At 39.4% G+C, this 17,267-nt stretch overlaps 1 protein-coding gene across 5 annotated transcripts in view; it reads right to left on the bottom strand.

The window, feature by feature from the left end:
- The window catches only part of LOC143852521 (vacuolar protein sorting-associated protein, putative (DUF1162)), a 133,999-nt gene that overhangs the window by 31,813 nt on the left and 84,919 nt on the right, over positions 1-17,267 (bottom strand). For all 5 annotated transcript variants that reach the window (XR_013236781.1, XM_077361923.1, XM_077361926.1 and 2 more), the window contains 9 exons: positions 15,746-15,931; positions 15,544-15,660; positions 7,058-7,332; positions 5,356-6,959; positions 3,975-5,185; positions 1,757-1,885; positions 1,537-1,680; positions 199-813; positions 50-121 (listed from right to left, as the gene is read on the bottom strand). Coding sequence is in view for 4 of the 5 variants with exons in the window: in XM_077361923.1 (XP_077218038.1) it covers positions 50-121; positions 199-813; positions 1,537-1,680; positions 1,757-1,885; positions 3,975-5,185; positions 5,356-6,959; positions 7,058-7,332; positions 15,544-15,660; positions 15,746-15,931 (4,353 nt within the window). In the remaining variant the exon portion in view is untranslated. The remainder of the gene's footprint in view (positions 1-49; positions 122-198; positions 814-1,536; positions 1,681-1,756; positions 1,886-3,974; positions 5,186-5,355; positions 6,960-7,057; positions 7,333-15,543; positions 15,661-15,745; positions 15,932-17,267) is intronic.

Below are 17,267 nucleotides of genomic sequence, written 5' to 3'. Positions count from 1 at the left end.
TGCCTCCCCAGGTTCATGGATAAATTCCGGGTTTAAAAAAAAATTATACCTTTGGAGACACACCAAATGGAATATCAAACCGTAACTCCAAGGGCATTGAAGTTGCATTCAAGAGTATCACCTGAAGTCATCAATGGTAAGGATCACTGAAAGATCATTAGCAAAAATAAATAAAAATAAAACTTGCTTTATACATACTGTTGAATACAATCTAATCAACTTGCTGTAATTCTGTATTGAAACATCAAATACCACAGGAACAACAAATCCATGCTTGCGATCTGCTAGACGGCACTCATCAATCTTTCCATTGTACCTTGAAGCATCATCATCTTTCTCTACCTCTATGATATCTGATGTATTAGAAAAATCAACCTCAAAGTAACCCAGACCTACAAGGTCCATCGACATAGGTACAGAGGGCCCGGAAGTTCCATCGAGTTGAATAGAGATCATATGATGTGCCATACCACTTAATTTCTTCTCATTAAGCCTTTCAGATGAATGAACTGGCCTACGGTGAAACAATTCCTCGGGTGTCTCATCAATGTAAATTGGAAAGGAAGAACCCGGCTGAACTATACTTCCTTTTCTCATCGCCAAAAAGTCAATATCATCAGCAGTAGTGGGTCTGCTAGACACCCAGAATGAAAGGGGCACATTAGTTTCATTCTGAAGTATATACGGAGCATATCTTCTTGTATATACGTTGTCAGCGGCTTGTGATTCCAAGATTCCTCGGTTTTCCATTAGATCATGTGTACCACTCTGGCCCTGATAATCTTTAATCATTTCATATACCCGGAAAAGAGCCTTCAAGATAGAAAAGATTTTAGTAAAAGTTACCAATTGTAACAAAAGGCACAAACATCAATTAGAGCCTGCCACCTGCTAACAAAATTCTAATCAGAAGGTTCTAGAAGCAGCATCTGATAGAGATACAAATACAGATACGGAAACAATAACGGAGTTAATATTCAAAAAAAAAAAAAGTACACGGTAACGGAGTTACGGCTCAGCATTTTCTAAAGTGAAGGACAGAGATATAGATATGGGTATCCCATGTGATGGGAAAGGAGGAGACATGCATGAATAAAATATTATATAACTTAATTAGATTTAACTTAGACAATGGGATTAATAATAGATTCTAAATAGAATTTATAAGACTCACATGCTCAAAGATATGCTTGCAAATATAAGACACACAATTCGAATAGAGGCATATGTTTGAAACAAGACAATTCAGAAGTAATATCATGTTGCGTTGGAACACGGTACATTTGGCCTTCGAAAATATCCAAGTATCATTGGTACAAATACAGCATTATACATTGGGCCTCTAGAAGTATCCAAGTATCATAGTTACATGACACATAATAGTAAGAATTCTTTATTCTGAATATGGAGCCCACAGAACTATGTCATGAATGTGTCAACTCTCGCAGCAGTAATGAGCTATTCAAATCATAAATTTGTAAGAGGAGCAAAAGTAAGAAAAATTTCAATCAAATATAAGAATGACTCAGTATATACCTCGATAAGGGGTTCTGTGATATTCAAATTAAGCTGTACTGTTGATTTCAGATGGATATCTGTCATGTTCGGAGGAGAACTCAAATGCTTTTTAGCAACTTTTAACTGAAAACCCCATGGCTCGATAAAAGGCTCCCACATAACCTAACGCAGTCATTTACAAAGATTAATACGTCATTACTAAGTAAAAAATTGAAATGGTGTTCCATTCATTATATACCTTGTGAATGTTGTTGTAATTTACTTGAAGGTCACCTTCAACTGAGCCTTCCATGGCGCACTCTATTTGGCTTCCATGCACAAGTAAATTCCGCAAGAAGATTTCGAGAACAGGGCCATTAAAACTCCACTATATGAACATAAAAATGAACGAATTACTTCAAAAGACCAAACAGTACCCACTAAATATTCTGTCAGAACATAGAAAATCAACTGAGAAAATAGTCAAGAAAAGAACAAGTTTGCCTCCGCAGACAACCAGAGTTTCTTATTATAGAAGAGGATGATGCTCTGGGCTAACCAAAAAGTAAAATCAGATTGACAAAGACTACACCAGTATCAATAGAACTGAAACTTTAACTGAACCAATTATTCAATCTTCAAAGGACAAAAACCATGACAGTGAAAAAGTAAAACAAGGAAAAGAAGATATTGCATCATGGATGGTCCGAAAATTTCAGGAGCTTACATTTTGTCAGAAACATGGGCAACTTGTGAAAATAAAAAATTCCTTCTATACACGTGATGAATGAAAAAGCTATTCGCAATTGATATGAGAGAGAGAGAGAGAGAGAGAGAGAGAGAGAGAGAGCGCTTGTTGGATACACATCAAAATCACTGCTGACTATGGATACTGGATCAACATGGATATATTTCAACACCAGTCTGGATGAATATAGATTAAAGCAGAGTAAACATGCAGAAAGCATACAAAAGATTGCTTTCATCATAGTTACTAGAAATTTCCTAGTTGGATGGGAAGCTCGCTTCCCGAGAAACTCGATTCGGAAGCTAAAATCTTCCCGCTTCCCAAATTTAGGGGAAGCGCGCTTCCCACACGCTTCCTACGTGTTTCCTCTTAATTAAGAGTACGCTGGTTTTTTGGGTGAATTATTCCTAAAGGAGTATTTTTTTGTCTTTTTGATAATGTTGAAGGAGCGTATTTAACACTATAAATCCCTAAAACTTGTAATTGGCTTATTGTAAGCTTAATTTTGACTGTCAATGACGTTTCCCACGTGTTTCCTCCTTACTTTCTTTAGAGATTTTCAGTTCCCTTTTCCGCTTCTTGTATTCGCTTCCCATTTTGGCAACTATGGTTTTGATGGATACATACCCTTTCTCCCTCCCTCCGACGCCCACTGGATGAAAAATCCTTCTATAAATGGGTGCATCCAAAATTATTAGAAATTGACATTGAAAAGGGAGTTAACTTGCCGGGTAATGGATGATGGGCCAACATGGCTATATTTCAACACTGCCCTGGATGAACATGGATTAAAACAGTGTACACATGCAGAATGCTTTCAAAAGATTGTTTTGATGCATAGATACACCTCTCTCTCTCTCTCTCTCTCTCTCTCTCTCTCTCTCTCTCTCTCTCTCTCTCACACACACACACACACACACACACACTTGTTTTTATGGATACATGCCCCTTCAAGTTTTTCAACTGCCCCAAATCACAGCTGACTGTGGATAATGGGTAGATAAGGCTGTATCTCAAAGCCGGTCTTGATGAATATGGATTAAAGCCATGTACAGATGCAAAAAACTTGAATAAGAGTTAAGTCCCCCCGCCCCACCCACCCACGCACCCACGCCCACCCCCAACCCCCCCCCCCCCCCCCCCCACACCCAAAACACACACACCCTGCCTTGCTTTGACAAATACATGCCCTAACTTTTTCAATCCCACCCCCACCCCTCCTTTCACACGCACGCACAGGTATATATTTACAATCAATTTGAAGCATGCATACCTGGAACAATTCAACAGCAGAACGAAGAAAAGAAGTCACTCACTCACACAGGCATATATTTAATATATCAAAATAAATATTGAAACATACATGCATGGGACAATTCAAAACAAGAACTAACAAAAGGAGCCATGTGTAGGGGTGTAACTCAGGTTGGGCTCAACCCGAAAAAAAGTCGGGTCGGGTTCAGGTTGAGGGCTTGTGCAACCCGACCCGAGTGAAACCCGACATTTTTTATCATTTTTTATTTTAGTAAGTTAAAAAACTCTTGTTGGGTCAGGTTGAACTCGGGTCGGGTCGAGTTTGGATTGAGTACACGGTTCCCGGACCCGAGTTGCACCCCTAGCCATGTGATTCATCAGTGAAATACATTACTTTGAATGTTTACAAATCAACACGAAATCTAAATAAAAAGGCAAGTTAACTTCATATAAATGGTCGAAGAAGATAGCATACCCTTCCATCATTTAGAAGCAGAGAAGCCTTCCTTAAATAGGCTTTGAAGACCATAGCATGGATAGGAATCTGAGAAGACGCTGTTTCGGGAATTTTGAATCGAGTACCATGCCAAAAGTAGAATATCTGATCTGATAACCAAACATCGAAAGTTTCAAGTTGAACATCTGCATAAACATGCACAGACTTCTCCTTTTCACATATTTCAGCTGCCACATTAAGTTGTAAAATCTGGAAGAAAGGCAGGGAGTTTACTGTTTGGTTTTCAATCACTTCCAGCATTCCTTTAATTTTTTCAACACTGGACTTCAATTTCACATATCTGCCACTAATAACTACTTCACTATATCTACTGTGAAGAGTAAATGCTAAAGATTTAGAGTATTTTGCTTCAAGCAACCTGTTTTCTTGTCCTAATATCTCAGAACAAAATTTCCAAGGCATTTCCTGCTGAGCATTAGCTTCCCAACATTTATCAAGGACTTCGTCCACCAACAAAGGGAAATGAAATGAAATGGCAATTTTCTCGGATTTCACAATCAGAACAGAGGCCTGCATGAAGTTATCAGGTAAGAAAAAACTGGGAATCCTTTCAGGTTCAGGTGTGTTTTGGGTATCAGGTCCAGAGCTAGTACTTTTAGATGATGCCATTCCAAATGATGTCTTGTCTGCATGCCTTTTGAAGGATCTGACAAGATTGATGACTTCACTCCAGTCTGACAAGTGTAACCAAATATCAAAGGAGGGCATAGCAAGTAGAATCACATTTTCACCTCCATCTGACTTGGAGAAATGGATATTAAGACCCGAAGAAATCGAATCCTTAGTGGTGCTTGCCAACAAGGTAACACAACTATAAAATGAGAATAAGACTAGACCAGAGATCTCCATATCTACGTTTAGGGGTATCTCATTTATAAATGATGCGGTAAATTTAAGTTGCATGTCTGCCTTTGTAATCAATTCTGATGGCATAGAATGGTTTCTCCTTGACCGGTATAAGTTTATAGCCAGTGATTTGACAGAAAATCTAACTTCTGTAAAGGTTTCATTTGAGTCCTCAAGCAAAACAGCATTGCTCTCTTGTAAACTCCTCTTTAACTGCATAAAATGCAAGACATCAGATGTGAACCATTGGGATTTTCTACCGACTTTTGACAGCTCATCAATGACGCTCATAGCTTCTTCAACTCCACAGAAAAAGTACTCATCTGCAAACAAGTAACGAAGGAGAAATCTTTTGTCAGATTATTTAATGACTTGAAATTTACAAAAAAAAAAAAAAAAAGAGCATGGAGTGATAGAAACATTCCAAAAAAAAAATGGAGTGATAGCAAGTAGGCTTCTGGTAATTTTCAGCTGATACACAATGCTAACCTACCTTCAGCCATAACTTGGCAAACGTCCACCCGCATCATGCTGAATGTTGGAACAGCCAACTGTTCACTAGCCCACTTACTTTTACAAGGTAGTCGGACCCACAAATCAGCATCCAGTGGTGCAATCAATGGGATATTCACGAAATTGATATCAGGGTCAAATTTTAACAAATGTTGTCCTTCATCCTTGGGCAACATGAATGATAGAGATATACCTCTTCCAAACACATTGACAAGGTGGGCCCTATCAACAGCTTTAACTGTTGGAATCACACATTCATCAGGAATGCCTTTAACTAGATCTTCTGAATTGCCCATTGGAATGAAACTGCAATATAGTTGTTGAAGACCAAGTTGCAGGCAGTGATGTGTATTGTTTTCCAGAGCAGAAATAAGTGAGGAATCAAGTATCTCAAACTTGTATATAAGATCAAAATTTTTGACATTGACATCAGTATTCTTATGATTTTCAGCAACAAACATCTCATTTCTATTCAGATTCCAGTCAGGCAATGAAAAGTAACCAATTAGTATGGCCAAAAAATCAGGTGACAGAATGCAGCATACTTGCTGAATGCCAATACAAATTTCCAATTTAGGAAACAACCCTTCACCTTTTCCTTTTCTTAAACGAATATTCAAAACAGGAGAGATGTTTGGTAATGCTGGGCCCCAGATAAACTCATGGATATTAGGAGTGGACCAAGGTGAAGTGAGGGTCAATCCGTCAACAGATCCGAATATATCCCAGCAGTCAATCCCATGGAAGAAAACAGACAAGTTAGAGACTGGCAATGTCACAGTTCCAAGAATGCAAGAAGAATCATGGAAATACCCCCTGATTCCATTGAGTTTCAAATCAATAACAAAGAGATTGGTGTCATTATCAATTCCAGACACCATGCATGTATCAATGCCAGTTGAGGCTTTCATTGTTGACATAGTAAACAACCTAGACTTTTTCCATGCACTAAATTTATGGCTTCTGACAGGTCTTCTATCTTTCATGCAGTACGTCTGCCTCCACTCAGGAATGCCAAGAACGAGTGACCTTTCAAGGCTAACAAGAGAGCCTGAATTGCAAATTGTAACGAATGGAAAACGATCCAAAGGAATGCTTGAAAATGCAGCGGATCCAATTTCAAAATAATTTGAAAAGCCATACTTTTGGAGCTCAGTTCCATACTTTAGGCTTTGGCAATTAATTTCTGGACTTGACCAAGATGGGTGTTCCATAGAAGAAGATAAAGAAGAAACATCATTTCGGGATATTCTGTCATAAAATTCCAGCAGCAATCCAAAAATTCTAGGGTAGCAGTGAACATCAACATCATTTAAGCACATTCTGTAATTATGATGAACTTTATGATCACTTATTTTAGCTTGATAGTGTAAAAGAAAGCATCCTTCAGCAGATGCACTTCTTTCGCTTTCACTCGGTACGCTAAATTCAACATCCTCGACATGCTGATGTGTAAAATTGATATCAGCTATGTGCCTAGATGAGCACAATAAGTGGTTGCTAGGCTCCCCGGCTAATGTACATGAGTTGACATTCACGGTCTTCACAGAGACCCAATATTCCTCTAGGTCTTGATGATTATACCTGTCATAGATGTAGTATTCCGTTCGTATCATCTTTTAAAAATGATACAAGAAGTAAAAATAAATAATAAATAACATAGAGCTTTGTTTATAACATACTGAATGTCAATCTTATCCAGAGCAAAGTCAAGAGCCAAACGGCTGTCTGCATCATCCTCCAAATTGGCCCGAAGACTAAAATGCTCCAAATTAACAGAAACCGAGTACTTGAAAGAAACAAAACCATATGGTTTCTCTGTCACAATTCTATGTAAGTTGTGCGTACCCTGAGCCACCAGTTCTGACTCCTTTCCCAAGAAATCAGAAGCACAGACAAGTGCATCATATATTGATGGGGAGAAGTGAACACCAAGTGATGATACAATGCAGTGAACCTGAAATGAGAAATTTTAACCGATGAGCGATATAAACTAAAAGAATGAGTCCCATTGCATTAAGATTTTACATACTTAGAAACCAGCTCGTAACTATGTAAGACAACCATACATAATGGTTTAACAAGATTAAAAACCAAAAGACGAGTTTTCGCTCATGTCTGTAATAATAAGGTCAATTCTAAACTAAAAATGTATACAACCACATATGCATATGGTTAAAATAAACATAAAAGATAGGGAAAACGCCACTCTAATTGTAACTTTCATAAACAAAGTATAATAATACAAAGCAGGAGTATAATAAAATGATTGAAATTTTAAAAAAAATAAACAACAATAAATAAAATGATAAGTTTTGAAATTATTGTTGGATATAGTTGGATATATGTAATAAGCCCGAGGGCATAGATGTAATCATGCTTCTCCATTATTAATAAATATATTAGTGAGGGGGAGATCATCTCTCTAACTCACTTTCTCTTCTCTAATTCTTTCTCTCAACATGGTATCAGAGCCCTAGGGTTTTTGACCCCTAGGGAAACCCCTTAGCCTCCATCTTCTTCATTCCTCAACCCTAACCCTAACCCCTTTCCTCATCCTCATCTTTATCTCTCCCTAAACCCTTCCTCATTCTCATATTCATCTCTCCCACACCCTAAACCTAACCCTAACCTTCCCCATATCCAAAACAGCTTTCATCTTTTTGCCCCCTCTAAAACCCACTCGCGCCACTGGAAACCCAAGCACGGTCCGCGTTTTGCCCCCCCTCAGACCCACTCGCGCCCCCTCCTGAAAACCCAAGCAGTGTTTGGATTTCTTTGTTAAAAGCCTTATTTCTTACCCTCTTTCTTTGATGTGTTAGATTTCTCTCTTCTTACTACGTCTTCGACATCTTCCTAGTCTCTATATGGGTCTCTCTATGCACTTGGTCCTTTCTTGTGCACTTTTTCTATGAGCTTCCTGGTAGATTAGTTACTTCTTATTCATCTTCTCTACGTCTCCTCGTTGGAGCCCTTGGTTGTGGTTTCTTTGTTTCTTGATCTTTGTTGTCTTGATGGAACCTCCTGTCATCATCCATCTCTTGGCATGACCACTGAGACTCATGCTTCTACCACACCGTCGGTTCCTTCTTCATCGTCTCACCCTACCTTAGCACCTGTGGAGGGTTCATACCCACAGTTGAATATTGCCAAATTTGATGGAACTAACTACCTTCCTTGGAAAGTTGCAATTGAGACCTATCTCCTTGGGAGAGGTAAGGTTAGTTTTCTTCGTCAGGACCCCCCTCCACGTACGGACCCGTCCTTCACCCGTTGGGAAATGAAAGATGCCTTGATTCGCAGTCTTCTATGGCAGAGCATGACGCCTGCCATTTCATCCACGATGATTCTCCTTCCCACTGCGAAGGAGATTTGGGATCATACTGTTGACACTTACTTTGGGGTTGAGAATCTCAAACATATTTGCTCTACTTACTCTGAGTGGATGCGTCTTCGCCGTGGTGATCTGTCCCTGGAGACTCATTATGGCCAGTTTCTGTCCTTATGTCAGCAGCTTGACATCTACTTACCCCTCACGTCTGATATCAATGTTCTTTGCCGCCAGCGAGAGCAGATCCAGGTTGTTCACTATCTTGAGAGCTTAGGCCCTGAGTTTGCTTCCTTCCGTCAGCAGGTCCTTGGCTCGGGCACTATTCCCTCATTACGGGAGACTTATTTATCAGCACAGCAGTGTCTTGATGATCCATCTCCCAGCCTTCCGTCAGACAGTGCAGCTCTAGTTTCTTCTGACAGTTCTGGTGGGTCTCGACCACCTAGAGGAGGTGGCTACTCTACTCGGGCTCGTGGCCGTGGCAGGGTTGGTGCTGGCCGTGGTCGTCCTAATTGTACTCATTGTCATAGGGATGGCCACCAGATTGAGACATGCTACACTACATCCAAAGCTTCGCACAGGCCGGTCAGCTCATCTCACTGTAACCGGTCCGTCTGACAGTGTGACCTCTTTGCCTGTCTCTATTTCTGCCGATGAACCTTTCACATTCACAAGATCAGATTATGAGGAGCTGTAGCGGTTCAGACAGAATGCCTCACATCATACTGCTGGGTTTGCTCAGCCAGGTAGCTCACCCACGACCTTACTTTCTAGCTCCGGGTCCTGGATTATTGACTCGGGAGCCTCCAATCACATTACTGGTAACTCTTCTCAGCTTGCTTCTTTTCATTCCATTCCAACAGGAACTCAGACCATTACTCTTGCTGATGGGTTCACTTCCCCCATCACTAGTATTGGCACAATTTGTCCTTCACCTAATATTTCTTTATCATCTGTTCTATGTGTTCCAAAATCTCCTTTTAGCTTATTGTCTGATAGCCAATTAACGAAAAATCTTTAGTGCTCCATCTCATTTTATCCATCGTATTGTGTTTTTCATGATCTTTCGACTGGGAAGACGATTGGATCGGGTTGTGAGGTGGATGGTCTCTACCGCCTTGACTGCAGTCGTTCTCCTACAGTCCTGCATACATCCGTCAATGCATTTCAGTGGCACTACCGTCATGGTCATCCGTCCCTTCAGCAGGCGTCTTATGTGCCATCTTTTATTTCTCCATTCCAGTGCGAGTCGTGTGAACTTGGGAAGCATCACCGGGTGTCCTTTCCTTCCCGAGTCCTCAGTCGTGTCGATAGTTCTTTTTGTTTAGTTCATTCTGATGTATGGGGGCCCTCTAGGGTCGCGTCCAATAATGGTTTTAGGTATTTCGTTGTTTTTATTGATGATTATTCACATATGACATGGATCTATTTGTTGAAAGACCGCTCCCAGGTCTTCAGTGCTTTTCAGAAATTTCATGTTGAAATAAATAACCAGTTTAATTGCAATATCAAATGTCTCCGTACTGATAATGCTCGCGAATATTTCTCTTCTACACATGGTTTTGAGGATTATCTTACAGGTCATGGAATTATTCATCAATCTTCGTGTGCCTACACGTCGCAGCAAAATGGTGTCGCAGAAAGAAAATTGAGATACCTACTTGAAGTTACTCACACGCTCTTGTTTCAAAGGCGAGTCCCTAAATCTTCTTTAAGAGAGGCCGTGTTGACGTCCTGTTTTCTTGCAAATCATCTCCCACTTCTGTCTTTCGTGGTTCTTCTCATTTTCGTCCGTTGTATCCTCAACGGAGCTGTTTCCTCTCCTCCTTCGCGTCTTTGGGTATGTCTGTTTCGTTCACCTTCTTAGACCTAGTAGGGACAAACTTGATCCTCGGTCAGAGCGTTGTCTTTCTGGGTTATTCTAGGAATCAGAAAGGTTATCGCTGCTATAGTCCTCGTTTACGACGATGGTTTGTCTCCGCCGACGTAACATTCTTTGAATCAGAACCTTTTTTTGGGTCTTCGACGACTCCTGCTCCTAGTACCATCCCGGATGAGGTCCCTTGTTTCTTCCTTAGCTTGCTGACCCTGTACAGGTACCACTCCAGTCTGTGCCACACTCAGAACCGGCACCCTCTTCTTCAGTTCCAGTGGTTCGCCCACCCGTTACAAAAGAATATCAGCGACGAGTGCAGAAGACGAGGCCTCCACCTCCTTCTCATCATCCATCATCTGCTACAGTCGAGGTCCCCCTCATGCTTACTGAGGTATCTTCTTTACCATCATCTGCCATTACTTCTGATTCTCCCATTGCTTCTCGTACTAGGTCTCATTCTACAGCCCATCATATTTCTCAGTTTGTTTCTTATGATAGACTAACGCCTTCTTTTCAAGCCTTTGTTTCTTCCTTGTCCTCTGTAGAGTTACCAAAATCATTACAGGAGGCTCTTGAACATCCTGGCTAGCGAGCTGCTATGGATCTGGAAATGGGGGCACTTCGATCCAACCAAACATGGGAACTTGTTTCTCTTCCAGCTGGGACTCGACCAGTTGGTTGTCGTTGGGTCTTCTCCATTAAGTATTTACCTAATGGAAAGGTTGAACGGTTGAAAGCTCGTTTGGTTGCTAAGGGGTATACTCAGACCTTTGGGGTTGACTATCATGAGACTTTCTCCCCTGTAGCCAAGATTCCTTCAGTTCGTGTCATCTTATCCATGGCAGCTAATCATGGTTGGCCTCTGCATCAACTTGATGTGAAGAATGCCTTTCTGCATGGCAATCTACAGGAGGAGGTTTACATGGAGCAACCTCCAGGGTATGCTGCTCAGGGGGAGATGACCTCCTCTGTTTGTCGCCTTAAGAAATCCTTATATGGCTTTAAACAGTCTCCAAGAGCATGGTTTGGTCGATTTAGTGAGGCAGTTATTCGCTTTGGTCTTAGACAGTGTGCAGTAGACCATTCAGTATTCAGTCATAAATCATCTGCACGGTGCATCCTTCTGATTGTGTATGTTGATGACATCATTATTACAAGAAACAACTCAGGATGAATTCAAAGGTTGAAGAGTTTCTTACAGACAGAGTTTGCTACAAAGAATTTGGGTCGACTTAGATACTTTCTAGGGATAGAGGTGGCCTATTCTTCTCAAGGAATATCTCTATCACAAAGAAAGTATGTGTTAGACCTACTGGAAGAAACAGGAAATCTTGGAGTAAAGCCTACATTTGTGCCTATGGATCCTAGTGTGAAGCTTATTCCAGAGGAAGGAGATCTGTTGGAAGACCCTGGCAGATATAGACGACTAGTTGGCAAGCTCATATATCTTACAGCTACTCGCCCAGATATCTCCTATGCAGTTGGAGTAGTCAGTCAGTTCATGAGTGCTCCTCGTACTTCTCACTGGGCGGCAATAGTTCAGATTCTCCGTTATTTGAAAGGAGCACCATGGAAAGGACTACTATTCAAGAAAAATGGACATGTCAGAATAAAAGGCTATTGTGATGCAGATTGGGCAGGATCTCCAGCAGATAGGAGATCAACCACTGGCTACTGTACATTTGTTGGGGGCAATCTGGTGTCTTGGAAAAGTAAAAAGCAAGATGTTTCGAAGTCAAGTGCTGAGGCAGAATATCGAGCTATGTCCTATACTAGTGGGAAAGCTCCTTTGGTTACGTTCCCTCATGGCGGAGATTGGTTTTCCTTGTTCTTCTTCAGCTCAGCTTTATTGTGATAATAAAGCTGCAATTCACATAGCCACCAATCCTGTTTTCCATGAGAGAACCAAGCATATAAAGGTGGATTGCCACTTTATTCGTCAGAAAATTCATAAAGGAGAGATACAGGTTTCTTTTACTCGATCTGTGGACCAGTTAGCCGACATATTTATGAAACCCTTGCCTAAGTCAAAGTTGAATGATATTTGTAGCAAGCTAGGAATGTACAATATCTACATTCCAGCTTGAGGGGGAGTGTTGGATATAGTTGGATATATGTAATAAGCCCGAGGGCATAGATGTAATTATGCTTCTCTATTATTAATAAATATATTAGTGAGAGGGAGATCATCTCTCTAACTCACTTTCTCTTCTCTAATTCTCTCTCAACAATTATAAAGTAAAAATCCGAATCTGTTAATTTGTAGATCGGGTTAGAATAACTCGCAAATAGAAAATAGAACATAGAGAGGTCCGCTGGAGTACCTACTAGTTTTCGACAGGTAGCTGGTTAATATTTCATAGGTGGTTTTTTTAAACAGAGTCGTCCAATGCAAATGGACAGCCGAGAAAGGCACTTCATTGCAGTTTTCAAAAATACAAATAATCCTTCATAGGAATTTTCAACTCAATCAAAGACTGGTTTTGTCCCAGTCCCAACTTTCATGCGCTGCATCATTTTACACCTCCAGAAATCAGAAGGATAAAATAACTGGTAAAAGGGGAGGGGGTACTTAAGAAATATTTCACAAGAAATCCCTGAGGATGTTTTTCGAAATGTGAAAATTACATGTAGAATCACACAGATCCGAACTAACCTACCGAAAAGACATGGATAACGATCCTAACAGCACGAACCAACACAGGTGATACACAACAGAAGGATAAATACATTAACATGGACAAGTCGTATGCAATATAGTAAAATTCTAGAAAATGTTCAATATAAAATCAGACTTGTAGATCTATAAATAGTGGCCAAGTATTGACTCCTTTCATATTGTTCTCTAAGGTTTTAGAATGCTCAGAAAGATAAATACATTAACATGGATAAGTCATATGCAATATAGTAAAATTGTAGATAATGTTCAATATAAAATCAGACTTGTAGATAGGGGTGGTTATTCGGTTTAAACCGAACCGAATAGACCGAAATTTGGTAACCGAAATAATTTCGGTAACCGAAACGGAACCGAATAAAAATTTGGTTATTCGGTTATAACCGAATCACCGAATTGTGGGAGAAAAAGAGGGAAAAAATCAAAATCTCGGTTTGCATTGGAGGGCCAGGATCATCCGATCGAAATGATTTTTTGAGCACAACCTAATTATGTTGTGATCAATCAAATGGACGGTTTTGATCATCCTACGGAGTGCACATATAGCACTTTTTTTTGGAAAAAATGGTTTACATCCATAATTTCGGTTATTCGGTTAACCGAATTTTTTTTGTTGAGAAAACCGAAACCGAATAACCGAATTTCCAAAAACAAAAACCAAAACTGAACCAAAAAGAAAAAAACCGAACCGATGTTCGGTTATTCGGTTTTAATCGAATAATGCTCACCCCGACTTGTAGATCATAAATACTGGTCAAGTATGAACTACTTTCATATTGTCCTCTAAGGTTTTAGAATGATTGCCAATGACCAAAGTCCACAAACAAAGGTCAAACCGGCATTTTGCATTAAACTTTTTGTTTTGAATGGCAACATTTTGCATTGAACTTGTGCTTATCAAAATTGATGCCACATAAGAAGTCCTAAGATCAAGTAAAAGGATCAGATCCAAACATGATGCGTGTCCAGGTCATAATCTCCGAAACACATAAATAAAATAAAAGACAATTGAGATGTACATAGTGTTAGAATGTGGCCACGACAGTTAACTAATCAACGACTTAAATTATAATCACGCATGATCTTTGGTTTTACAAATGTGCAAACAATGGTTGTTCAGAGAAATGGGTGATTAATTCTATACCATTGGAACATGGGGTCGTATCTATATAAATGGATGATAACAAGGACGATTGTGATTGGAGTTCCATTGATTGTGCTGGACTATGTCCTAGAAGGGTCAGAAATAGGATGATGATGTAAATGATGGTCACAACTAGGGGTGCTTGTGCTGGGATTCTTTATGACTTCCAAGTTGAATAGGGTTAAAAGAAAGAAACACAAGCTATATGTACTTAGGGTGTGCTTGGATTGTCGGAGTTTGGAATCAGAATAGCTATCAGATTCCTTTCCTATTCTACTCCATTTCAGATGTTTGGATAAGCTTGTCGGAATCGTGGATGGTGAAAAAAGTTAAGTGAGAGAGAGAGAGGCACGCGGGGGGGGGGGATGATTTTTGCCTATATTTAAGAGAGAGCCGTACAGAATAGAGAGAATTTGATCGGTATCAAAATTTCAAAATCCCCCAAATATTCTGGAAAAATTTCCACCCACTGCTTCCCTTTACGCCATCCAAGCTAATCCAAACGCAGCTATAGGCAAATAGAGAATCACACACCGGTTCCTATTCCCAATTCCGATAATCGAAACGCATACTTAGTGCCAATTCCTTTCCCGTCACAGTTGCATGTCTAACCATCGGTGAACTAGCACCATAGAAAGAAAGGAAGAACTTGACTGTGACGGGGCTACGGGTCCATTGCAAAGAAGCTTGGTAAAAGAAATCTTTCTTTCATGAATTCTTTGAATTCATATCTATAACTAATTCACGTAAAATCAAACAAAAAGGTCTTAACCTAATGGAGAAGATTCCTACAATTGACACATTGACAATTGGTTATGTCATGGTTTAAAATTTCAGTTTCGGTGTCGGTTTCGGCCACAAATCTGATTTTACCGAAATTTCGGCAGAAAGTAGAAATTTTGAAAAAAGAAATGAAATCTGGCCGAAATCCCAAAATTTCGGCAGAAATCTGGGCCGACACCAAAATTTATACTTTCGGTGTCGGTCCCAGCCGAAATCCGAAATTTAAATGGAAATTTTGGTATTTCGGCCGAAATTTAAAACCATGGACAATGTATTGGAGATATGAAAATGTATAGACTATAGGCACCAAATAGCTTTTCAATCACGAAAGAAGTACATAAACAAAGACTTAATTACCTCCAACTGTTTCAGCGTGGACTCTTCTAGGAGCACACAAGACCCAATAGTGATGGAAGCATTAAATCTTTCAAAAAGCGAGATAGCTTGAGGAAAATCAGGTCCTATTATGCTCACCTGCATTAAGCCATATCAAAATATTAATGAAAGTTACGGGTCTAATATGCAAATCAGTAACAAAAAAGATGTAAAGATACCTCACCTCGACCAAAGTTAAATCAATTTCGAAGTGATCGTAGAGATCTTTAAGTTGAAAACCCACTGACATGTCTTCCATGGAAGTTGAACTCAAGATGTTTGCAACCAAATCATATCGGTCTTCACTAGTTGATGTAGTAGGATCCCGTTCAGGAGTAGATCTAAAGAGAAGAGCACCTAAATCTAAAACCTGAGTAAGACATTTGAAAGAACTTGCAGTCATAATAGATTAAAGCATTACAATTAAATGATTACGAGGAAGCTGACAGCAGAATGACAATAAATATGTAGATTGAAGTACATAAATAAATCAGCACATAATAAATTGCATTATCTATGGCAAAGACAACAAGCAAATGGTCTAAATGTTTATGGTCAGCAAATGATTTAAACATGAACCAATATTCTTTCTCGCAATCTAGCAACAAAGAATTGTTATAGAAGCAATTAGTACTGCTTAATACAGAAAAAGGATAGAGTAATCTTCACTTGATCAATCACAAGAAAGGATACATGGATAATAACCACAAAGTAAAAGACAATCACAGGTAATTTCTAATCTTCACTTGATGGATAACAAGGATGCATCGATAACAACCACACAGTAAGAGATAATTCCGGGTAATTTTCACGCACACACAAGTGGCCATCCATATTGACAATGCACTTTCAAATAACTAAGTTTATGTGTAAACATGTCATCGATCCCAATTTGTTTGGGACAACTTAGTTGAGTTGTATGTGTAAAAATTTCATAGTTGCAATGATAACAACCCACGTCTACGACCTCTAACCAGGGTATCCTCGTCTGATTGTGAAACCCAAAAGACGAATGAGTTGCAATGATACCAACTGATCATAGTTTTAAATTCCGGCCAAAACAATGAATCAGATTTTAACAGAATTTCCATGAAATTTTACCGAACTATTAAAGATTTCAACTGAAATTTCGTTTTTCACCCTTATTTACATAATTTCTACCGAAATGTTAAAGATTTCCACCAACATTTTAAAAAAATTCATTGAAATTACCGAAATTGCCAAAATTGGGTAGCAAAATTTTGCTTTTGAGGATTCCCATTCTTAAAATTAATCGAAATACATCTATGCTTAGGTTTCTCGATAAGTATGGATGGCCAATACTTTGAAGACGTCGGACATATGACGTAATTTGTGAGATAAAGTAGGTCCCAAACATAAAGTGCACTATTTTTCAAAGATTTCCAAATTATTAAAAAATGTTGTGGAGCAAATAGAACGATATAAGCAACATCATGAGCCTATGGGCATAATGAGTAGAATTTTGTGGCATTTCCCTATGTAAAGAAGAAAACAAAATTTGAAGGAACCTAAGCAGTTCTAGATCCAGAAATTATTCAGAAAAATATCACTAGTTAATGAATTAGACACATAAGATTGAAGGCTCGAAATAGTAGGGAACTTGAACAGCTTGAAAATGTTGGACCAGTACATCACAAAAGCAAGTTTGGATATATTAATGAAGATGGATGCACTGGTTTTAGTTT

The sequence above is a fragment of the Tasmannia lanceolata genome, unplaced genomic scaffold (genome assembly GCF_043159265.1).
Source record: "Tasmannia lanceolata isolate RefF3 unplaced genomic scaffold, GAP_Taslan_0.1 ptg000019l, whole genome shotgun sequence".
Lineage (NCBI taxonomy): Eukaryota > Viridiplantae > Streptophyta > Magnoliopsida > Canellales > Winteraceae > Tasmannia > Tasmannia lanceolata.
Note: the sequence above shows the minus strand (reverse complement) of the source record. Positions and strands in the feature narration are given on the sequence as shown.